At 43.0% G+C, this 25598-nt stretch overlaps 1 protein-coding gene across 1 annotated transcript in view; it reads right to left on the reverse strand.

The window, feature by feature from the left end:
* Cers3 (ceramide synthase 3) overlaps positions 1-25598 on the reverse strand; it is an 81994-nt gene that overhangs the window by 42216 nt on the left and 14180 nt on the right. The window contains exons 2-4 of the mRNA XM_052178453.1: positions 15512-15685; positions 7274-7388; positions 1485-1603 (exon numbers count right to left, since the gene is read on the reverse strand). Of these exons, the coding sequence (XP_052034413.1) occupies positions 1485-1603; positions 7274-7388; positions 15512-15685 (408 nt within the window). The remainder of the gene's footprint in view (positions 1-1484; positions 1604-7273; positions 7389-15511; positions 15686-25598) is intronic.

Here is a 25598-nt window from a genome sequence, read left to right on the forward strand (position 1 = left end):
AACAGAGAGAGAGAGAGAGAGAGAGAGAGAGAGAGAGAGAGAGAGAGAGAGAGAGAGAAGGGGGGAGGAAAAAGAAAACGAACTCTCTCACAAATCAGGCCTCAATTGGCTGCCCCTGATTCACAGGAGGAGAATTCACTCCTGGTCCTATAAATCTAATTAAGAGCCTGTGGGGGAGGGGCATAGGCCCTGGGGAGAAATCTACTTCTGTTGTTTTGCTCTATGAATGTGTTATGAGATGCCTTCCAAATATTTATGATTAAAGCTATAGCTTAGTGCTGCTCTCAAGACTGGAAGGAAAACTTCCTTTGTGTAGCAGCCAGCAGTTAATACAGGTCAGTACGTGATCACCGGGTGTTCTCAGTCCCAAATGGGGCATCCGTACCCACATCCACGCCTGCCTCAGTGCTCAGTGACCATGGTGGGCGAGGGGGCTGAAACCTGGTAAGGGCCAAAGGACAATGGGGAATGCTGGAAATACTGACTTCCGGCTACTGGCACAGCCACAGTTACTCATTAACTCACAGCCCCCACAAGGCCTGTGCAAAAGCAAGCTGGTCCACATTCCAGCCCGGGTGGGGGAGGGGCTCATGAGGCCCCACTCTAGCATAAGAAATATTTGCAGATGACAGCTTCTGGAGAGGAGCCCCTTGTCTTCAGAGGTATGGCCACTGGCATGCTGCCTAAGCTCCAGTGCCCCCATGCTCATGCAGAAGAGTTTATTGCACAGGTGGCTCCTTACAGGGAAGAAGAGAGCGGAGTTGACATTCTGAGGGGTGTGCCCTAGGTCTCACATCTGCTGTCCCCATAACCACAGAGACAGCAGACATGGGACAAAGCCTTGAGACTTCCTAACCTCAGCCCTAGAAAGGTGAAACACCAGATAAGCCATGCTTATGGTTTGTCTGGGTTCAAGATAAGGACAGAATGTCTGCATAGGCACTGGGTCCGCCTTAGGGCCTTGTGTCTTCTAGAAGAGAAGAGGGAAGCAGCGACGGTTAAGAATGACATATTTTTCCTCAGTAAAAAAACAAACAAACAAAAAAACCAACTTTCTGAATTATAAATGTTTTCCATATGTTGTTTAACAATGTATATTGTTTACAACTGAATTCAAACCTTAGGGTCTCTCAGTAGCTGCTAACTGTACATTTTGCACTAAGTCTGTTGTTGAACTGCTGTAAGATTGTGTTTTGTGCTTTAGTTTGTTACCTTTGCCTATGTATTTAATGAAACCATTCAAATAAACCAAACTTGCTTTTGTTGGGGTACAGGAAGATCCTGCCAAGCAAGAAAGATCCTATGGAAAGTGGAGAGAGAGAGAGAGAGAGAGAGAGAGAGAGAGAGAGAGAGAGAGAGAGAGAGAGAGAGAGAGAGAGAAGATGAATTTGAATCCTTCCTCCCCTCCAGTGGCATGGTGTGCTCTGTATGGCCACACTGTTAGCTAAAACTACAGAGCTACCTAATCTTCCTGTCCTTCTTACCAAGATTCCTGGAATTTCTGCAACCTGCAAGGCTTGTTTTGCTTCTGCCGAATCCTAAACCATCTTTCAACTTGGCGCTCTGTCAAGTTACATTTCTTTGCCAGTCCATAAACATCAGTCTGAAAAAAAAAAAAGAAAAAAAAAATGAATGCGCAAACAACAGCCAGCAGAGAGCCAGCAGCCAGCAGAGAGCCAGCAGCCAGCATGGCATCTCAGCAGGTAAAGGCAGGACATGGGGGAGTGTCTTCACAGGCACATACACATGCACAAGCACAAGCACATACACACTCTACATATCTGTAAAAATAAGGTAAAGAACAGGGTCAAATGTCACACAGTCAGGGAATGGTCACAGGCAGAAGACTGTGAGTCAGAGAATTCATTTTTTATTGTTAGTGAAAACACATTCACACACACAGACCCCAAGCCAAAGCCAAATAAACAGAAAACAGAATGTGAGAATACTAGCTTGCTGATTCTTGAGACGGAATGACTATCTACGTATTAGCAACCCACAGGTTTCAGTTGTGTGTGCGAACTGACAGATTCATTTAGGGCCTGTTAGGCACCAGATAGAGTTTACAGTGCCAGTCAGACACGAGTTCCTCACATTTTCTACAGAAACATATAAATTTGCTTGAGAGTTGCTAGGGCTTGTGCAAGACGTGGAAACAGTCACATGTCGACAAGACGCAGGCAGGGAGGCTTTTTGTTACTTCATGTAGTCTTTCTTGCAGTCACAAAGGTAATCCGAGGAAAACCCCAGCAGGTTGCCACATTCACAATCAAATTGGTACACAGTCTATTTCACAATAATCCAAACTGTTTCCAGCCATTAAAATAATGATTATAAAATATAATAATGATGATGATTTCTCCTCTGGGAAGCAACAGCTTTGCAGGCTATGATTTAAAATAAGAAACAACACAGATGATGGCTTACTGCCCAAAGATTACAAAATCCAAAGTCCACTAGGGCCAGAAGAGAAACACTAAAGACAAGAGGACTAGATTCGTTTTGCAGTGGGACTATCCCAGGTGTGTCCCGTGCACTAGACCTATGGTCACTAACACTCTCCACTTCCAAAAGGACCATGTTCTTCACTAGTTCTTTTGAAATGGCATTGATCTCTTGGTCTTTCATTTTCTAATATAAGAGAATGCCTTCATAACAAAACAAAACAAAATCTGAATTGCCTAAAGCTAACTCAGCTTCCTGCTCCAGACAAGAGCTTCAGCTGTGGCACAGTGGCTTCCATTACCAAGGGTGAGCTGAGGCCAAGCCCTAACATTTCCAGAGACAAAAAATACAGTCCTGGGACTATGATGAAAACCACTTTTAAAATTATTAATCAGAGCCTAACGGTAAATTTAGGCTAACTGCAAATGAGCACTCTGGGGGCTAAATTTGACAAAGTTGGCTGTTGGTCATCCAGCAGGTTGTGACCAGCCAGTTTCTGCTATGTCATCTGGTATGGATCACAGTTGTCCAGGAACCAGGACTACAGCACAGTTACCAGAAGCCACACACTGAACACAGGCAGAAGCATGACCGTGGTTCTGTGTCTAACCTGATGAGAAGGCAAGAGACCACAGAGAACAGAACCTGTCAAAATCACCATTTCCCCACAAAGCAAGCCATTCAGCACTCTATAGGTCAGGGATTCTGGAACCAGCATTAGTTGTTTGCCTTGTTCCTTTGAGGAGACTGAGTGGGTAGCTGCTCACTAGTGCCATCTTCCAGCACTGTACAACAGTCTGACGATCTAGATCAGTCAGCCTTATGTGGCTATCCTAAAATGCAGCAAGGAATTATGACAAGGCAGCTTGGTGAGCTATGGAAAGACAGGGCAAGACTGGCCTTGCCTCATGCATGCAGCTCTTGGAAGTCACACTGTAGCTGAGCCCTGAAAAGCGCTGGGGAAGATAGGGAGGGCCCTCATGTGTGGTTATCTAGAGGTGGCAGTGGGGTGGGTAGGGAAGGCTTAAGGATCAGAAAACAGTCCCACAGGAAGACACAACCACAGAGCACACACGAGGTTGGGTCACTCCAGGGGTCTTGTCTGGAATGCACATGGTGGGTTACAACCTGCTTGCATTTTAAGACATTATTCTCATAAAGGTGACAATGAGAACAGAGACTAGAGGTAGAGATCATGTCCACGTTCCCATGTTGCCCTTCTGTGCTAGGCTTCTGCTTTTTATGGCAAAAACCTCACACCCTAGGTCAAACAAGACAACAGGATGATACTCCAACACAGACGGCACCGTACACATTCTCCCTGATGGAGGAAAAGGATGCAGGAGGGATCCAGGTCACAAAGGTGGTGGAAAGGATGGGAAGCTGAAAACGAAAGGCCCGACCCTGCTGCCCCTAGTCAGGGAGCCTTGAGCACTGTACTCTGTTCTAAAGAGAATGGCAAGGCATAAAAGCACCTGCTACCCACCTCACAAGAGTGGCTTAGGACCACAGGGTGAGCATGTGCTATACACAGAACCCAATGCTGCCAATGCTGTGGACTCTTGTATTCACAACAGAAAAATGACTGTGGGCTGAAAATCATGTACAAAATAGAAACCTATATACATCCTTACTTCTAAAATAACCCAATAGCCTATTGATTCCCTGAAACAACATGTAATTCAAATCCCATGCTTGGTGCATCTTCTTCTGTCACAGGCTTATTCTGAGTAGCTGGTGCACTGTATTCTGTATCCTTACAGTGGAAATACCTTAGAGTTCACTTTGCCATTTAAATACATTATTCACCCACTTAATGAAAAACATGAAAAGAGCCTCTCCATACTAGCAGACCAGGCACAATGTTAGGTGTTAGAGATTCCGCAGTGAGCAAAGCAACCAAGGCCTTGCCTTCTTTCTGGAATTTTCCCAGATCTTAGACCAATCCAGTGTTGTTACTATTGTCTCATTTCTACGAGCACCTGATTAGTAAATTCATCTAGAAGATAGCAAACATATGATGGTATTTTCTTTCTAGTTTTGGGATACAGAGGCACCTAGCTGAAAGCCCAGCTGGACAATACTGGCATCATACATGTATTTTTTTTTCTTTTTTGGAGAGAGGAACCTTACACACAAAATGATCAAGACCATTCTCTTAGCTCACAAAGCAAGTGCTTGCTAGTCATCTAAAACATGCAGAGAATAGTTCAAGTTGCCATGGGAGTGGGAACAAGGACAATTAAGAAGCAAGTATTGCTCTCTGCGATAGTCTACATTGAAAAAGCACCTTTAAAACAGTTCATAGACCTCTGTATTCAACAGACAAAAGATTGATAGTATAGCTCTCAAATATTGGTCATTGGCATTTACTTTTGTGTGCCAAGGATGCTATAGAAAAGTGAATTAAGGAGCCCAGGGTTGATACTGTATATACTGCACATAACCCAGCCTATTCTGTTGGGCTCTGGGCTGCACATGAATCAAGAAAGCTATGCATGTGGCTCTACATATTTATAGATGACATTGTCATCTCACAGCTGGACACCCCTGGCCACTCTGAAATGTTGCTGCCTTATTGGTGCAAACTACAGCTGGAGAAATAGCCTTAGGTTTAGGAGCCCAATTGTTTGAATAAATGTATGTGTTACCTACAGGTGTAACTATTCTACATACATTCTAGGATTCACATATGATTGTAGTGATCTTGATTTAAGACAAAACATTTTTAGTCTACTTAGTATTTTTAAACTTAAGCTATAAATGGAGAAAATGTTTTAGTACGGTGCTGACCAATGCCCTTGAAGGTCTCATGAGATTAGTTTCAGTATCTGAATCACGACTTAAGCCATCTACCTTCCTACATTCTAGAACCTTTCAGAATAAATGTTTTTCTGCTATCTAGATCTGCTACCCAAATGTGCATCCTTTTGTGAGCCAGGAGCACTGGGAATCAGGATTCTTTCCCATCACCTCCTTGGTTTGGTAGATAAAGCTCGCCAATCCTGCGGGGGAAGTACGATGCCCTTTCTCTCACTTGATAGAGATATCCGAGTTATACCTATGTCAAGTTGGACTTGACAACCAGCACAACTCCAACTTTGTGGGTGTTTGTTTTTAAAATAAGTCTTCCCATGCTATGGATAGATGATGACGTTCTTGGGGTAGAGCTGTAGGAGCCCTGCATGAGTATGGGCCGGTATGGGATGAGCTCCGGCTCCTGGTCCAGCTGTGTGTTAACTGTCTGGCAGCTGGCTTGCCCTTGCTGGGCTTCGTTTCCTCAGCTCAGTCATGAATATCACCTAGTCTAGTTCTTTCTCAGTTTTGTTTTGCCTGTCACATGGCCACTTTCTTTCCATAGGAAGCAAGCTTTCTCAATAATTTCAAATATCTTAGTCTTCAGAGGTATTGAGATGACTCGGTGGGTAAATGTACTTACCAGGTAAGTCTGATGGCCAGAATTTAACCTCTGCGCCCAGGGTGGGAAGGAGAGAACTGACTCCCAAAAGTTGTCCTCTGTTCTTCACATGCACACCAAAGCATATATGTACACACACACACACACACACACACACACACCCTTTCCAATGATTTGGAGTTCTTTGTTTCAGCAAGTACAGCTGATAGGAGCTACGTAGAAGCTATTATGAATATATTAGCTACATAGAAGATATTATGCATTAGGACTTCCTCGGAGGATTTTTTACACATCACCAGTGGAAACCAAAGTATTTATTTGGGTGGGTGACCATGGTCACTTAAAGGACATGGAAACAGAAAACAGGTGGCTGCGTGTTGTCAGACTGTCCGTGTTTGATAACGTCATCACGTGCAGAAGCTAAGAGCAGAGGAGCTGTAGATAGCTCTTCAACCAGGAGCCACACTACACTCTTAGTTATGTTGTGTCAAGCCTCAGCATACCTCCCTGTGCCAGGACCCCACCAGAGCAATGATCCCCCGTAGCTGACAAGCACAGCCCAATTCAACAAATGCAGTTTAAACGGCTCAAAACCTTTCACCTAAAATATTGGTAGCACATAGTCATGATTTTTAAAAAGACAGTCTAGAGGAGAGCCACTTTGGGAGAAGGTCTTTTGCCTACCATTTTAACTATGCACAGAGGTGATTGCACACGGCCTTATAACCATAACATTAATGTTTTGTGATATAGAAACCTTCAGCGCTCTGTATCACCTAAGGATACTCTGTGTTGTGAAAGAATTGTGATGCTCTTGAAAATTCTATTTTTTTGGAGAAATCATGGTTTCTGTATGTTTGTGTGTATGTTGAGGAACTGGATAAAATAAGTGTGAAAGTTGACTTCATGATATATTTCTATAGGGGCACAATCATCAAATTATCAGGTGTCACCTTCTCCACTCAAATGTTTAAAAAGTACCATTAAAATTAATCTGTGATATTATTTATTTATTTGCATTTTTAAGGCAGGATCTTACTATATAGTTCAGGCTTTCCTTGGAGTCACTACACAGTCCAATGCAGGAGCAAACTCATGGTAATCCTTCTGTATCAGGCATAAACTACAACACTAAGCCCAAATTGCTATAGAATTGATTGTTAATGCATGATACTACAGCTTCAAGCAATGCTTTAACTACTAATGCCAGTAATTTCTAATACATATCCATACTTTACCACATTTTAGATGCTACAGCATCTGTCAACAGAGCAAAGCAATGTAACCAATGAATGAAACCCTTTGATGGTCAAGTGGAGGCTCTTTGTTGTACAAAGCAGGTCAAGATGTCTAAACCATTAAGAAAGGGGGTCCTTAAGACTACAAGCAAAGAATTGAATTGTTACTTACATGTGATGGTTTGCTTGTGGAATGCTTGAAAAAGTTCTCTAAGATGGCATTAGGTTTGATTTTATGCTGTGTCTTATGAATACCAAATGCATTTGCTAGAGGCGTAGCAACAAACCTACAAAATAGGAGAAGAAGGTTTGAGAAGTAAGAAGTCCATGACCATACCAGGAAACCCAGGCTGTACCTTTAGATGTTCAAGGAAAGCTTGGGTGTTTGCTTTATTGTTCTAGCTAGGATGCTGAGTATGCCCAGTGGGCCACATTGAACAGCTCAGTGCACAGGGTCTGTGCTGTTAGGAGCTGTGGTAAGCCAGCCAGAGACGGTTCTAGTGGGAAGTCCTGAAGACTTATTGGACGACTGTCTTCCAAGGGAATCATAGAACCTCAGAGTCTTCTCTCCATTTTCCTTTCTGTTCCACCACGTGCTCCCTCTATACTGAGACATCTCACCAGAGCCAAAGCACTAAGGCCACTCAACCTTGGACTGAAAGCTATGTTTGCTTTATAGATTAATTGCTTGGGGGTATTTTGTTGCAGCAATGGAAATGTGACTAATACACATTGCCAACGGAGCTACCTACAGCTAGTTTCTGCCCGCCAAAACTTCCAAGGAGACAGCAGGGCATCGTGGCAAATGACTATAACCTAACACTTGGGGGGAGGGTGAAGGAGAAAGAATACATTGAATCTGAGGCCAGCCTGGGATACACAGTGAGTTCCAGGGTAGCTTCAGTGTCTCAAAAGGCAGACAAACAAAATAATAACACCACAAATCTAAGTCCAAGGAGAGAAAATTTCCAGACCCACACACATCCAATAATTTTAAGAATACATGTTATACTACACAATTTGGAATTTATTACATTTTGAGTCCAAATACATTTATTACAAGATTTGGGAATTAGGATGAAATATTATATTTAGAATTTCACTTTAAAAAAAACCCAAGGGTTAAATTAAGTGTTCACAGCTTCTTATGAAACAAACAAGTTGCTTTCCAAAGTAGCTTCATTCTTCATTCTTCACTCCTGTCTATAATGTGTCAAGTTTCCAGTTACCCCAGATCCTCCAGGGGCTTGACTTTGCTGGCATCAGAGATTGCACTGGCTGTCTACCCATTTCCTGCCAGAAATGTTAGTATTCCTAACTTCTGCTCTAAGCGGACTTTCACCTTATTTTCCTGGTTTCTTAAGGTGGAATATATTCTTAATCTGAGCTTTCTTCATTTTTACATAGAGGAGTTTGAAGCTGAGGACTCCTCCCAGCCCTGCTACTTCCACATTCCAGAAGGTTCTAGTATAGTGTGCTATTTTTTTATTCCATTACAGATATTTCTGGTTTACTGAGAGATTGCTTCTCTGGTTATTTAGAAGTGTGTTGATACAATTTTCATTTATCCGCTAATTTCCGGGTTTCTGCCCTCTCTTCATGTGCACGGTTGCCATCCCCTCACACTCACTGAGACTTGTGCTTTGGTCTGGCACTTGGTGTGGCACAGGGAGTGCCCTCTGGGCATGAGAAGAGAAGACGTCGCTGTCGGATAGAGTCCCAGTGATGCTTGCTCAGTCTGATGGCCGATAAAGCTTAAACCCATTTCATTCTAACCTCCTGCCTACTTACGCTCAGCCTTCTGGAATTAAAATACATCTTAATTTATAACATCTAGGTTCAAAATCATAGCAAATTTCTTTCAATAGAATAAAAGACCTCCATTCTTTCTCCCCTTTTATTATCATAGAAATCATGTCTTTATATATTATGCTCAAATCAACACAGATCTATTATTACTTTATGAAACTTAAACAGAGTATAAACAAGTTTTACAAATGAAAATGTAGTCACAATAAATTGGTGGGTTTTTGATACCTGTGAGTAGCATAACTTATCAAAACCCTTTACAATCGTATTTTTCACTTCTGTCATACCTTTTGTAATTTTACAGCTTCTCTCTGGCCCTCTGCCTTGATTTATGATTTCCATTATGTTATTGCGATGGTGATTTGCTGAGTCCTTGCTCTGCTGCTTTCTTTTAGTTCCTGAGCATCGTGTTTCTAATTCTCTGAAAACGCTTTAAGCGTCCAGTAAATCCAGCATCCTTGCTTTCCCAGGGCCACTGTGTTCTGCGCGTGTACCACAATTCCCTACTTCTAAGATGTCTGCTTAGGTCTTGTCGCCTGTTGATGGTGACGACAGACCTCAGATCGCCTCCCTCCTCAGTTCTCTTGTCCCGTTTGCCCATCTGTGAGTTAGGTCACTCTGAAAACCTGAACTGTACATCCTGAACTCGGTCATGTATGGGGACCAACGTCTTCAGCATGTCAGGTTGCTACGCAGCTTCCTTCAATGCCTGGAGCCAACAGGCCTCCCAGTCTGCTGGGGGCGCTGCGCATGTGCTGGGATCCAGCACCCACTGGCAGCCAGGCAGCAGGACCACCTCGCTTTCTGTTCACAGAATGTATCGGAACCATGGAGAGGTGAGAAGGAGCAGCCCTTAGCTGCTCAGGGGTATTACAGAGACAGATAGGGGCAGCTAAAGATAAGCAAGCCTCAATGCTCGTTCCAGGATCTTACTGTTTTTCTTAGACAACACGCCCTGTGTTGTCATGAATCTTTGTCTACTTGTAAAAATATTGACTCCGAATATTCCTGCTAGTCTTTTTACACAGAAAAAAATTTCATAGGTCCTTATTTACGATGTTTTTGTTAACCTCCTGAATGCACTGTGGGGTTGGGAGGGCATGTGTGTGCGTGTATGTGTGTGTGTGTGTGTGTGTGTGTGTGTGTGTTCATGTGGGTGCCCAAGTGTGTCTGAGGGTGCATGCACATGACTGTCAAAGTCAGAGAAGCATCTCAGATGTGGCTCCTCAGGAGCCACCCAGCCAGTTTTTTGAGACAGGTTCTCTCTTGGCCTGGTTCTCTGACTATGGCACATCATCTGCCACAGGCCCCAAGGATCCGCCAGTCTATGCCTCCCTCGCTCTGGGACTACAAGCATGTGTAATTATACCATCATGTGTGGCATTTCTATGATTGAACTCAGGTCCTCATACAAAGCATAACCACTGCACTCAGTGACCTGTCTCTCAGCCTTTCCCTCTGTGGCTTTTAATTTGCATCAGCCCAATGATTGATGATATTGATTAGCTTTTCATGTGCTTACTTTTTCTTTGTATATTTTCTTTGACTCAACTTTTTTGCTTGTTTTAAAAACAATCTACTTATTTATTTACTATTGAGTTATACAGTTTGTCTTATAATCTGAATTTTAATTCTTCAAGACACATAGTATACACACATTTTCTCCTAGTCTGTGGTTTATCCATTTGACTTTTGTCTTTAAAAATAATTATGGATTTTTAGACATATAAAATAGATTATTTTAAAATATGTCACTTTTTAAAATATATAACTCAGTGGCTTTCTATTTCTCTTCAAACTGGCCCCAGAAATTATTAATCTATTATCCATCTTTATATCTTAAGCTTTTCTGGATATTTATAAGTTAAATTGGTAATAAATAATTATTCATATAGATGATATATAGTTACTCATATCATCTTATCTCACTGAGTACAATGTCATAGCACATGCTCTCAAGGCTGTTCCCTCCTCTTGATGAGTGACAGCCTGTGGCATAGGCACACAGTGCCATTTAAAAGCAAACATTTTAGATCTTTCCCAAGAAAAACGAAAGCACGTGTCCAGCCATGCTCCCGCACTCAGAGGCTCACAGTGTTTTTACTCACAATGGACTTACAATGTAAATAGCACAGGTGTCCATTGAATAGTTAAAATATATTTGTATGGTGTATAAATATATGGGAAGATTAGTCAGTAGTAACAGAAAAACATTAATACATATGCATCATATGTGAAAAAATCTCAAACATTTGTTAAATAAAACACATACACACAGTACTACAATGTATAATTTCGGTTATGAATGATTCTAAAAAAGTATGAAGTTAAAATGATAAAAAGCAAATGGATTAATAAGGGTGATAAATAGAAAAGGATAAATGGAATTGTCCAAGTCGACAGACATTCATATCACAATCATGGTGATGGTGGTGTGACTATTTGCATCCATTTTTAATGAATGACATGAAATTAAAACTTCATAAAACTGAGTTTTAAAAATACAAGTATGTGACACTAGGTATGTGGTCCAAGCTGCGGTCTCAACTACTTGGAAGGCTGAAAGGGTGGACCACTGGAGCTGTGTGTTCAAGGCCCAACTGGACAACAGAGACCCTACCTCAAAGGGTAACTAATGAAAACAATATCCAAATGAGGGCCCAAGGAGGTGACTCATTGGACAAAGCCTGTGCCATGTCAAGGGTGAGGACCAGAGTCTGGATCCCCAGAACCCAAGGAAATGCCGAGGGAGCCTGTGACCCCTGCCTGTGACTCCAGAGCTCAGAAGGCTGAGTAACAAGAGCAGGATCAACTCTGAGGAGGAAAGGGTTTTTTTTAAGCTTACAGGTCAGTTGCTGTCCACAGTGGGTCTTCTAACATCAATCAACTATCCAGAAATATCCCAGACATGCTCACAGGCCATACCCAAAGCAAGCTAGAGAGATATATTCAAGTTCTGGGTTCCATTGAGAGACGCTGCCTTAATAAAGTAGAAATCAATTTAGACTGACATCAGCCTCAGGCCTCTACAGGTAAGTGCACATATTTGCACATACATGTGCACACACACAAACACACAGACATACACACAAAGAGTTCAGTGTATCTCAGCAGAGCACTTACCTAGCATGCCTCTAATATCAGCCCTTGGGAGACAGAAGTAGAAAGGCTCATAACTTTAAGATCGTCTTCAGCTAAATGGACATTTTGGCCAGCCTGCGCTACAAGAGACCCAGTCTCAAGAGCATCCCCAACAAATAAAAACAACCCCAAAAGGAGGAGGAATAAATGAACGAATGGATGGATAAATGAGTAAATAAATCCTTTCTCCAGTTCTGACAAAGACTGTAACTTCTGCCAAGTTTCGTCCATTCTGGTACTTCAAAAAAGTTTCTGTTTAATTAAAATCTAGAATCTTGGTTATGAATGATCCAGTGATAATCCCTTTATTTCATTTTTTAAATACAGAAACTAAAAGTTTCATAAAGTAATGTGACTAAAAAGAAAACGTATTCCAACTTCCAGACAAAATTCTATTGGAGAAAGGCCACGGCATTCAGAGACATATCAAAGGAAAGTAGCTTGCACCAGATGAACAGAGTGCAGAAAGCAGACAGACATTCTTCTGCTGATTGTTTTCAAGAAAGGAGGGGAATTAAGTCTTGGTGTCATATCAGTTATGCAACCAACAATGCAGGCACACACAGCCTAAGGGTCCCAAAGTCACTTGGATAGAGAAAGGACACCTTCATCAAACTTTCAGCTCTAATGTACAGTTTGTGCGAGGCCATTTTGATCTGTTCTAATGAGTTAACAGTGGATACACCTTTCTCCACTCCTGAAAACTGCTGGAGATTGGTTTCTCAGGACTCTATGAGATGGTGAGAAAGGGGAGAAGCGGGGACCTCCTCTGGGAACAAAGGCATGAAAGAAGTGACCTGGCTTTGCACCTTCTGCCTCTGTCTGGGGCCACACTCTGTCCTCTGTGGGAGAATCTTGTACTCCATGTCCTGGGCTTCAGGGGCTGCATTCTGTCCCCCCCATGGACTGTCTAGTCCTCATGTACTGAACTTTGAGTAGGCCTCTTTGAAACCATATTTCAAAGACATTAAAGAACTTAGAGAAGGTAAGCCATCGAGAAACTACTAGTCTTAACCTAAATAAATGAATACACACATAAACAGTCTGACAGTGTCAAATGTATAAGGTCTGTGAAGGCAATCCAGAAGGTTCACATTTATAGTAAACTTTCTAAACTATCTCTTGATTCCCAAGAGATAGTTGCTTACTCTCTTCCACTATCAGAGGCATTGTACTGTGAGATTTAAAAAAGTCTGTATAACCAGAACAAACAAACAAACAAACAGTCAGACAGACAGACAGACAGACTCTCCCTCAAGTCAACCCCCTTGAACCTGATGTGATGGCATGTGTGTTTGAGTACCACTGAGCACTCCTGTTTTCTCACCTGCAGACTACTCATGGTTTTTGTACCATCTAAACTGTACTTACAGATGCTTTAGTAACAAAGAGAAAATACGTCATTTAATGTGTACGTGGTTTAATTTAATTTATAACAAATAATATAGAATCCCCCAAAATATAAACTTTATCTTAATTTATGAAGTATGATATCTCTGCCATATTGAGATACAAGTATGATATCTCTGCCATGTTTCTATCTCTCTCAAACAAATATGCTTCTGTAGCATCACAGACTCGAAAGAACTGAGCTGGAGAGATGGCTCGGTGGGTAAGAGCACTGGCTGCTCTTGCAGAGGACCCATGTTCAAATCCCAGCACCCACATGGTGGCCCTTAACCATCTGTAACTTCAATACTGGGGAATCAAACACCCTCTTCTGACTTTTTCAAGCACTGAACACATGTGGCATACAGACATACCTGCAGGCAAAACTTACATACACATAAAAATAAATAAGAGAGAGAATAGAAAGAACTCAGGATGTGTTGTTGGGAATTAACTTGATAAGAAGTAAGAAGATAATGACTACATGTAATCGCCCGAGGAAGCAAGAATGACCCTAAGGATTAAAGAGGAGATTTCTTCCTCACTGTTGTTAGCCAGGTGAGACATAAGCATAGGGACTTGGTCTGTGATGCTCTGGCAACCAAAAGGATGCTCTGCCTGGCTGGCTGGCCAGATGCTGGAAACAACAGCTGCCCACTGAAAAAACAGGACATCTGGAATGGAAATAAATAAAGGACCCAGATGCCAAATTCAATGGTCATGAGTAAAGATCAAAAATAGAGACTAGTTCAAGCAATAAAATGTCATTTGTTAATTTGAATGTGCAGGGGCAAATTTTATTTTTTTAATAAATTATTTGGAAAATCAAACTACATATGTAAAAAGTATAACTGCTAAAAAGGAAGGACAGGAGCTAGAGTGATGAATTTAAGGTTAAGAGCGTTGTGGCTCTGCCATAGAACCTGAATTCAGTCCCCAGCATCTACTTAGTGCAGGTCACAAGTGTCTATAATTCCATCTCCATGGGGGTCCAATGCCACCTTCTAGCTTCTGCAGACACTAAGATTCATGTATCGTAAGTATGTACACATAAATAAAAATAATACTTCTAAGGGAAGGGAAAAGGCATCATAAATAGGTACACATTGATAAAAATAATTATTTTTAGAGGGAAGGGCTTCTCAAGTGCAGTGAGCCACAGTTTAGGGGCAGACCAGGGGTCTCTTCCTCATGATAGCAGCAGTCCGTTTTTGACCCAAGTTAAGCTGCTGTTTTTTGGTGAGCCCATGAAATAGAACTGGTCACACAGACTCTCCAGGTGAGACCTCCTGCAATGGTTATAAACTTGTGGTCTGTGCTGCATTTGATCCTGGACTACTTGATCTGTATCTGGTCTGTCCTAAGTCTCTCCAGCTCTTGCCATTCAAACATGCTTTTTCTGCTTCAAACGAACTAATGTGCTCACAGCAGAGGCTGCTACAGAAACTACACGTGAGCCTTTGCTTCCTGTTGTCAGAACACTAAGACAGTTTTATTCCGGGGCTGAATAGACATACAGTTTATAGAAATATAGTATATAGAAATATCTATATGAATTAAATCAAGAGAAAGATTTATAATTTTTTGAGAAAGTAAATGAACATTGTTTCCTGGTTTCCTTATGCTTGGGAAGATAGGACAACTATACAACTTAAAAATAAGCTATGTTGCACAGGGGTAGTTGGTTTGCTCCTTAATGAGACATTTCTGGTGTTTTCCAGGCATTCTAGAATGACAGCTCATCTTCAAGAAATAGTTTTTATCTAGCACTGTCACAGTTCGCTATTAGCAGTGTTAATTGTACAAATCAATGCAATTCGCTGTGGTAATCCGCGCATGCCCACATCATGGCTGTCTCCCTGAGCTCAGCTTGTCTCGGTCTTGCTTGATTTTTACTGTAAGAGTAAAGCACGCAATGATATTCACACCTCTAATTCTTCTTCTCCAGCCTGCAAATAATGTTTCACATGCACTCTGAACAAAGGACTCCTTAAGGACAAGGTCTTGGACTTTACCATGGTAGGGTCAGCAAAAGGGGGGATGGGAAGGGAAACACGTAAGTACCACCTACTTTTCAAAGAAGTATCTGATGACCATTAGGAGAAGGGCATATGGAATTGTGATGTACAAGTGGGATGCTTTCACGAAGACAAGCCCTTCATGATCTTCCAGGTCTGACCACTTGATTGTCGGAGGAAGCCAGAATCTCTCCGACCAGAACCATTTTCTAAATGTCTGAAACATTCTAGACAAATGAAGAAAAGGATACGTTAGACTCGTCAGCTCAGCACTTGGAACAAGGATATTGTGGAGTGCTGTCCTTGAAAACACGTAAAGCAGGATCTGAAAGTAAAAAAGAGTGAGAGATTAGCTCTCACCGTCTTTCACTGCATTTAACAAGGAAACCACATCCAGGGCCCCCAGAGTGCTTAGGCTGTGGGATAGAAAAATCGGAGCTTCCCACGCTCCTCTTCATATTTTGGGATGCATGTGCGTAGCTATTACAGATACTCATTTTCCTCATATGACACATGATGTAAAAATAATCTAATGGGTTCTACAACTTCCAGGTATCACAAATCAAGTCCCTGAAAGTTTCAATGTATAGATAAAACTTCACAGACACTCTAAGACATTTCCTAGGAGATGAAGAACAGGAGTTTGCATGACGGCACGGCGGTACCCTTACTATTCTTATTGTTTGTGGTAGTGGGGATTGAACTTACATCTTCACTTATATTCGGCAAGGACTCTACAGCAAGATCCGCGCCTGTCTCTCTTCCCTTTTCACTTTGAAGCCAGTTGTCACTAAGTTGCATAGACTAGCCTTGTGTCCATTTTGTAGCCCAGGCAGGCTTCCAATCTGTGATCCTCCTGCCTCAGCTACTTAGTACTTAGCAGCCCTTTGCCATTGGGCATGGCTCCTCTTAATAATTCTATTTGTGGAGACTCTCTCACCTGTGAGGCACAGTGCTACATGTGGGGTACAGAAGTTAATAAATAAGGTTCCCGTCTGGAGAACCAAATAGACTTGTAGGTGAGGCAAGCCTGTTTAAAATGACTAGCTTTGATACATGTTTTTTTTTAGGCACCATAAAAATTGATCAACTCTAATGAATTAGATTTGTTTGGTGATGATGGTGATGATGATGATGATGTTCTTATCTTTAGAAGCCTGTTTTTCTCTAATGAGAGACAGAACAGAGTGGCTCAGAATAAGAGGGGAGATGAGGAGGAACTTGGAGGAGTAGAGGGAGCAGAAACCGGAAGCAGAATATATTGTGTGGAAAAAGATCTGTTTTCAATAAAAGGAAAAAAAGAATCCTAACTAGAACTGAAAAATAAAATAAAGAATAAAACTGCAAGGTGCTATGAGGCAAGGCTGGACACCGGGCCCAGCACAGGTATGGCCACTGAAGGTGGCCAGCACCAAGTAGATGTGTACTGGAGAAGACGGGAACTGGAGAAGCAGGAGCAGATGCCGGTCAGCAGCGAGCGGCACTGGAAAGTGACTTGGGTTCTGCTGCTCCCTTTGCTGCCCCAACAACAAGGCCAGAAGCATCTTTGAGCACAGGAACATGGGTGAGGGCTGAGGATGTAGCTCAGTGGTAGAGAATTTGTCTCACACACACAAGGCTCTGGCCTGAGTTTGACCTTGGCACACCTCCCCTACCACCCAAGACAAAATCTATGCAGCTTTTCACACCTAGGTACAGCTCAGAACAGGGGTGAATACAGGTGTCTGAGTCAGCCTTCAGTTCTTACAGATTTTAGAAATCAACATCAGATAAAACCTTTTACCAAGCCTGGGCTCAGCATCCAGATCAGAGCTAGGTATGAATGCAAAGACAAATGTATCTTTTGAGGAGTCTACCTCTGTGGATTTGTAGCATCACTGCCTCTGACAAGAATTAAGATACCAGGGCTGGGAGCAAACAGCAATGCAATGGGCTAGGGGTTTCCCCTAGTATTGTTTAATAATTATTACATAAAATAAGTTGCTCACTCCTAAAACACAACTCAGAGAAAAGTGGATTGTTCTGCTTGGGAGGGATACAGCTTTTAAACAGCTTATAAGTTCTGCAGAAGTAAGTCCTTAGCACTAGGTGCAAGCAGGGCTTCAGGTCTGCTGGAAACAAGAGTCAATTTAATGCCTGGCCATGCCAAGTGAAGACAGCCAACAAAAACTTAATAGAAGACAGGGAGGATACAGAAGAAAAAGACAGACTCCAGAAAATGTAGCTCACACTTAGAAACAACTCAGTCAATCCATCCTATGCATCCTTTCCTGGGTCATTGCTTTCAAACATCCACGACTGAAGATTCGGGGTCTTAGAGATCTTTGATCATATCAAAGTCAAGAAGAACTCAAAATGAAGCACAGATCTAAACATTATACAACAGAGCCAAAGTTATACAACTCCCGCAATATGACAGGGGAGCGAATCTTGGTGACCGACCTTGTGTCAGACCAGGCCTTCTGAGACACTCACAGCAGAAGCCACAAGAGCTTCTTGCCTACAAGAGCTTCTAGGTGGATCACAGGAGATCAGAGGGAAAGATTCCTGTGCATCAGCGGACATGAGTCAGGGTCAGCACCAGGGCCATGAGCCAAGGACCCACACAACAGAGGGAAGTCTCAGTGTGTCTCATGAGGGAAATGTTTCAAATACGCATAGAATCCTGACAACCCACCAAGAGCAAGACAAATAGCCCATCTTTAGAAAGTATCTGATCAAACGTTTTACCTGAGACACACACACACCATCAGGAAGGTAAGCGCATGAAGGGATGCTCCCCATTATCTGCCATGAGAGAAACAAGAGCTCAAACTGCAGCTTCTCAGCCCTGAGGGTGATAAGGAAGCCTGGCAAACACTGACAGACAGCAGAGAAGTCCGAGCCCCAGGCACTGCCCCTGACAGTTCACACTGTCTGCCAACCACTTCTAGATAGCAAGAAAATTCAAAGAATTCCTTTACAAACTGGATGACTCCTAAAGGCTTACCTTAAGTAAAAGGCCACATGGCCTGTCTGGGCTCATGGCTGTGAAACATGCAGAATAAACAGCTCCATAGAGCCTGGGAGTAAGTTAGAGATGGCCTTAGTTAGGGTTTCCATTGCTGTGAAGACACAGCATGACTACAGTAACATTTAATTGGGGTTGGATTATAGTTCAGCAGTTCATTCCATTATCATCGTGGCAGGAAGCATGGCAGGGTGTAAGCAGGCATGGTGCTGGAGATGGAGCTGAGAGTTCTACATCTAGATCTGCAGACAGCAGCAGGAGACCGCACCACACTGGGCATAGCTTGAGTAGCACACATCCTCTAACAAGGTCACACCTATTCCAACAAGGCCCACTCCCCATGGGCCAAGCATCCAAACACATGAGACTATGAGGGCCAAACATATTGAACTGGCACTGATATACCTTGGTGCTGTGAAGGGGGTGGCATTACTAGTTTGAGAGGATGGAAGGTGACTTCTAAGGGAGGGGCATGGCATTTCTCTGGGAGTAATGAAGTATTAAAAATCTGTGCTATTACACAACAGAGAATACACCGAAGAGCATTTAAGTGTACACGTAAATGAATAATGTAATGTGTGGATTATATGTTAAAAAAGAGTAAGATACCTCAGAGAGGAAGATTCAAAGCCAATCTAACTGTATAGTTGGAACCTGCCACACAACAATAAACAAAAACAAAGTATCCTGAAGCCACCCTACCAACTATTACCAAGAGAAGGTGCACACAGAAGAGATAACTACACTCCCCAGGAGTAAGCAAAAACAAACAAAAACAAAAACAAAAACAAAAAAAACCTTATAAGGCCAAGTACACTGATGGACTCATTTAGGGGATAAAAAGCTTCTTCAGGCAGTTAAGGGACCTAAAGTATATATTTATGACTCAGGCTTTGGGCCAGAGAGAGGTATGCCAGCAAGTGAATGCTTATGCAGCAAAGAGTGAACAGGGCAAAAGACTTAGAAGAGAACAGCCTAGAGTATACTGAAAGATTTTATAAAAGCATCTTATACAATTTACAAATACCTTCTAGTGTTTGTAGAGACTTTCTCTGGATGGGTTGAGACTTTCCCTACCAAGCATGAAACAGCTGCCATGATTAGAGGAAATTTTCCCAGGTTTCGGAGTGCCCAAGGCAATTGGATCAGACAATGGTCCTGCTTTTGTCTCTTGAGGTAAGTCATGGATTGACAGAGATATTGGGGACTAACTGGAAGCAGTATTGGGCATACTGTCCCCAGAGCTCAGGGCAGGTAGAGAAAAATAAACAAAACCTTATCAGAGACCTTAACTAAATTGACCTTGGAGACTGGCTCAGGCTGGGTGGTGCCCCTCCCCTTGTTCCTGTTCTGAGCCCAGAACAGTCCCTGCCATTTTAACCTGACCCCTTTTGAGATCATATTTGGTACCCCTACTCCTTTGTTGTCCACTGGGTCCTCCCAGGAGGTATCCCACAACATGGGATTTGGCCCAAATTGTCTGCCTTAAATGCTCCAGGGATGCCAGAGACTCCTCACTGCTTCCAGACTGGTGACTGAATCAATGTAAGGAGGCTTCAGGACAGCGCTAGAACCATGATGGACGGGACCCTTCCTGGTGTTGCTAGCCACTCCCACAGGCCTCAAGGTGGACGGTGTTGTGGCCTGGGTATATGCTTTCCATGTGAATCCTGCACTTGCCCCACTCTCCAGACCTCCCCCTCCCATGGTACAGAGGATAGACAATCGGCTCAGCTCAACATCACTTGACCTTGATCATGACTGCCTGGTGGTACTCTCGGATTCTGGTTCCTTCCTCCCCTCCTATGCGCCCGTTCACCAAACCTGTTATGGCACTCACTGTCTCCCTTCTGTTGGGGTTAGAGATGGCCAGGGCAGCCACCAGGACTTCCACTCTGGTCTTATTAGAAGTGTCTCAATCAGATGACAGCCCTCAAGTATAAAACCGTCCACCAGATCGACTCATGCTGCCAAGTAGCTCCAGGCACAGGACTTACTAATCCAGTTTCTTTTCAGCCAACCTTTCTGCCTTCCGTTTGTTTTCTCTCAAGATCTGTGGTGTGTGTGTGTGTGTGTGTGTGCTTGCATTTGTGTATCATGGAGCGAGAGAGAGAGAGAGACAGAGAGGGAAGAAAAGGGAGGGGCAGAGGGGGAAGGGGAGGGGAAGGGGGAGGGAAAGAGATAGAAATGTTCTGACTTTTAGTCACAGTTCCCATTCACCTGGTCCCTTGGTAAGGCCTGTAAGGGTACAACCTGCATTCTCTGTTAACACAATTCTGGCAGCTTTCAGAGTAATAGCATCACCTCTCTCTGACTCCAGTACACTGCACAGGTCACTTTGGAGGTGGGTCAGTACTCAGGCTCCATAGAAAACATGAAAAGTCCCACCCACATATGGCAGTAATGTTCTCAGAACAGGAGCTGGTGGGGACACCTCTGTCCATTAGCATCTCAGAAGGCCTGGCCAGAGACCAGGTCACTGAGAGCCACTCCACTATCACATTTTATATGCGGATGTCCTCCATCCAATGCTTTCCTTGGGACATCCAGGGCAGCAGCAGCCAGTGCTGTCCTGAAGGGTCAGACAGTATCTGCAGAGGCAGCTGCGGCACAGAACACAAGAGTTGCTATTTCTCAGTTCCATGGCCTGCCTTCTGGTTCCAGTGCCATCCGAATCTGGCTCACTAGCCTTCCTTTAGGAAAGGCCAATAATCTTCAATAATGCTTTTTGTTTAAAACACCAAGAAATAAGAAGAGAGGGAAGGAGAGGGAGACCTTAAAAAATTCACAATAGTGATTCTGTCACTTAGGGCTCCTGACTGTGATCCATTAACTTTTAGTTAATTTAGTTTTGTGGTTCTGAGAACCTCACTGACTCCCATGTTATGATCTTATACTTGCTCAGTTTAGCTCTAGACATTGTGTAAGTTTGGGGGAAAAAAAGAACCTGTTAAAGCAGGTCCCATCAACTTCCAGATTGTCACTCTGAAGTAACACTACGGCTTGGGTCAGCCTGTGTAATACAGCAGAACTTGTCTCAATATACAAAGACAAATGAAGAAACCCAAGGGACCACTCTTCACCATGTCTGTTTGGGATTCTCCTGGAAACAGGCACATTGTTTTACTACTTGGTCACTCAAAGTTCCTCTTTGCCTGGGCATCCAATGAGGTTCTAGCTGAATAAGGTCTCTAGGAAGAGAACACCAGCTGACCAGCAAGGACTCACCTACAGTCTGTGCAGAACCGCCCTCATGGCAGAGCGTCAGGAACTGTGAGCTACCGACTGAAGCCAGAATGGATTTTGAACAACAGGAGTGATAATATAGCCCAGAATGATGCTCACGTTAATTATCTACAAGCAACTTCAGTTTTACTAATTGCAAAACAATCCTCACGATTTGGGTCGTAGGTCAGGTAAACATGTCAGTCTACATTACTGATTTGTGTTTTCTTGGGAACTGCACACCCAGCCCCAAGGAACTGGTTATGCCTTTAAGATAAAGCACAAAGGAAATCATTAGCAGCTCTTTGCTTCCTGTGAACAGTCCAGAGACTGGGCCACTGTGGATTCTCTCAAAGCATCGAAGTCATGACTACTTCAGGTAAACAAGCAAGACATCTGACACAAACACCTAACCCTAAAAGAAATTCACTGTGATTGTGACTGTGACTATTAATGAGCATGTGTGGACACATATATACACATACACTATATACACACATACACATTTATATACACACTAAAGACACACGCATAAACACACACCATGTACACACATATATACACAAAAACACGCATACACACACATCATACACAGACATACTATACAAACAATACACATACATTATATACACACTCACATACACTATACTACACACACACCATACACATACATTATACACACATAGACACCATACATTCACACACTCACACACACACCATATATACTATACACACATACACATTATACACATACACAATATACACACCAGACATAGACACATACATCACACCTAATATATATATATATATATATATATATATATATATATATCAGACACACACACACATATATATGTGTATATATATATATATATACATGAATACTATGCAAAACTACACACATACTACATACACTCTATTATATGGAGAAGTCTATGGTGGAGTCATATACCTGACCTATTCTTTGTGCTGCTTCTGAGTAGATTATTAAACTGGAGAGACGTACTCATCAAAACTATGAGTGAGAGAATAAAACGCAAGCCATACACTGAGATAAAATATTTGAGACATTTTCTATACAAGAATGTGTATCAGAAATATACGTCTAAAATACATAGCTCAATAAAAATAAACCAGAGGACTTCCTTCCTAACAAGTCAACTGGGGACCTCCATTACCCTTCTACCTAGGCTAGGGTGTCCAGTACTTGCTCTGCCTGTGGGGCCTCTTGTATGAAGCTTCTGCCAGTTCTGACTTTAACACCTTTCCACTTCAAACATCATCTTGCCTGCTTTGGAAGCATAAATCTCAACCCACAATAGAGTTCTCTAATGCTAACTGGCCCTGGGCAGTGGAGGTACATCGAGAGAGAAAGGGGTTTTGTGTCTAGGTTCTAGAGAGTTTGCAGTGGAGTTACCCAGGTTCTCTGGCAGCGAGAGTGTTCCAGCCCCTCCCTCCAGCACGGAGCCTCCAGGGAGCCAGTTCTCCCAGGGCAACTCCGCCATGTGCCTAGTGGCTGTGCTATGGTAAGTTCCTCAGAGTTTTTGGTACATTCTGATGCACTCTCAGGACTCACCTCTGCACCCCAGTCCTCTAAACCCTCAGTGAATCTTATTATCCTAGGGTAGCGACTTTTTCTTCAACCTGCCGTTCCCATGCATTATTACACGGTAGCGTTCTTCCACAGGCCAGTCCCTCATGAGCTCTCACTGGGCCCAGCCTACTCTCTGGTAGGGGAAGGCCTCCATCTTCCTCCCCTTACTCTAATAGTAGACAACTGACAACTATGGTTCTCCTAGACAAGTCAAAAGCCTTGTGTTTTCTTCACTCTGTTTGGGGTCAGATGATTACTTGAAGTTACTCCCATACATGCCAAAACTTAATGTCCCATGACATTAAGTCGTGAGCCAGCTATGGCTTTCTGCAAGGGACATTTTATGAATCATTACTAACCATCTTATATTTTTCTAGCAAAGCTTACAACCCACTGAAATGCCAGTTAGATACCTGGAATCCATACACGATCTCGTTCTTTTCCAGGAGAGAGAGAAGCTCTAGTGCTCCTCTCTGTTGTGTCAACCGACCTCATGAAATGCCTGGCAGAATTCACATCCTCTACTGTGTGCAGAAAAACTCTACCTGGGCAAAACTCCCCTAGAACTATGGCCCACAATGGCTTTATCCTATCTGGAGCCCCACATCTCCCTGCACAGTCTCCTGGAGCTAAGATGCTTGTAAGATTTCCCTGGATGAGGAGAGCTTTGTTTACTTCTGCAGTGACCTTGTGCCTGCCATGCCCTCATTCTGGGATCCTGTGACAGTGAGAGGTCTGCTCTCTCATACTTGGGTGAAAAGGTTGGTCTCTGCAGCTTTAGGACACATGCATCCTTCTGCCTAGATTATTCTTCCCACATGTCTTGCTTCCACTCATCTGCTCGGTCGCATCTCCCTTATGTTTCTGGAAGGCCTCCATCTAAAATTTCTGAGACCCTGCTGCCCTAAAGCTAGATAAAGGAAGGACCTCTGTGAGATGCTACAATTGCTACCTGCTTCCTTCAACCCACAATCTATGTCAAATTTGTAACTACCTATTTGTACACTGATGTGATTTTTGAGTGTAATTGCCTTTCTTTATTCCAAGACCCACAAGAGCAGGGATTAATTTCTAGTGATCCACAGTAGCACCTAGAATTTTGCACACAGCAAGCAAATGGCCAATACTTATCAGAGGAGTTAGAATAATAGAGTGGCCATTCTTGGGGACTTAGAGCCAGTGGGACCACACAGCCTGGCCACAGTATTGACCACAGTACCCTAGCCATGAGCCTCTGGACGACTGACTGATTTCAGTTTCCCCACCTATGAAATGGACACCTTGTAGTTCTGGCTGATTTAAATATTTAAATTTGCTACTGTTGACCTAATATTAGGATTATTTATAATTGGTTTATTTAAGGGTTCAAATAATCTTCTTTTATTGCTCCATCTGAGAAAACTCAGGCAGCTAGTATTTTCCTACATATCCAGTTCCCTAACTAATGAGGCTACTAAGAGGATCCACTTCACATTAATATTTTCATAAGATGCTAATCTTTAAAATAAATGTTTCCTATATAAAAAACTAATGGTTGCCTTGAATTACCCTCATAAAAATTTACCCTATCTCTTTATACACATAGAATTAATGACTATTGCAATCTTGTGTCGTAACAATTTTAGAGAAAATCTAGAGTGTGTTGAGTGACCGCTTCCTGGGATCGACCTACAAACCGACAACTGAAATCAGAACAACACAGGAGCTGGAGTTCCTGAGGGCGCCTCCCCCAAGCGTGCCTCCTGAGGGCTTTCCTCCCGCCTGCTTGGATACTCTGGCTCCTCCCTGCCCCATCATTAACTGACCAGATGCTGGCACAGCCCCCCTCAGATCTGAGAGAGAGAGATGAGCCTTAGACTGGTCACCTGTGGGAAATCTGTGGAAAAACAAATTTGTGGGGGAAAAGGCATGATGCAACCAGATGTGGGCAAAGCCAAGTTCCCAAGAGCAGTCTGGGGATGCAAATATTACAAGTCAAAGGAAAGATGAGAAGGTCCCACAGGGCTGGCCATTTTACCTTTGAAGGCGGAACTTCATTAACCGCCCTTTCCTGTCTTTTCTCCTGTTACCTCCCAGAGACTAAGATGCAAATTAGAACCTGGGCAACTAGACAATGGGTTCAGGACATTAAGACATCTCAGTCTGAATAGCATCAGCCTGTCAGCATTTTCTTTCCCACACTACATCCCTCTCCAGCAGATCCTCCCTTGCAGGTCCTCCCTTGTAAGCTCTCCTCCCTCCCTTGCCTAGTGAGTCACATCTACTCCACGGATCACTGCGTTATCTCCAGCATGAGAGAGTGCGTCTGGGT

The sequence above is a fragment of the Apodemus sylvaticus genome, chromosome 1 (genome assembly GCF_947179515.1).
Source record: "Apodemus sylvaticus chromosome 1, mApoSyl1.1, whole genome shotgun sequence".
NCBI classification, from domain to species: domain Eukaryota; kingdom Metazoa; phylum Chordata; class Mammalia; order Rodentia; family Muridae; genus Apodemus; species Apodemus sylvaticus.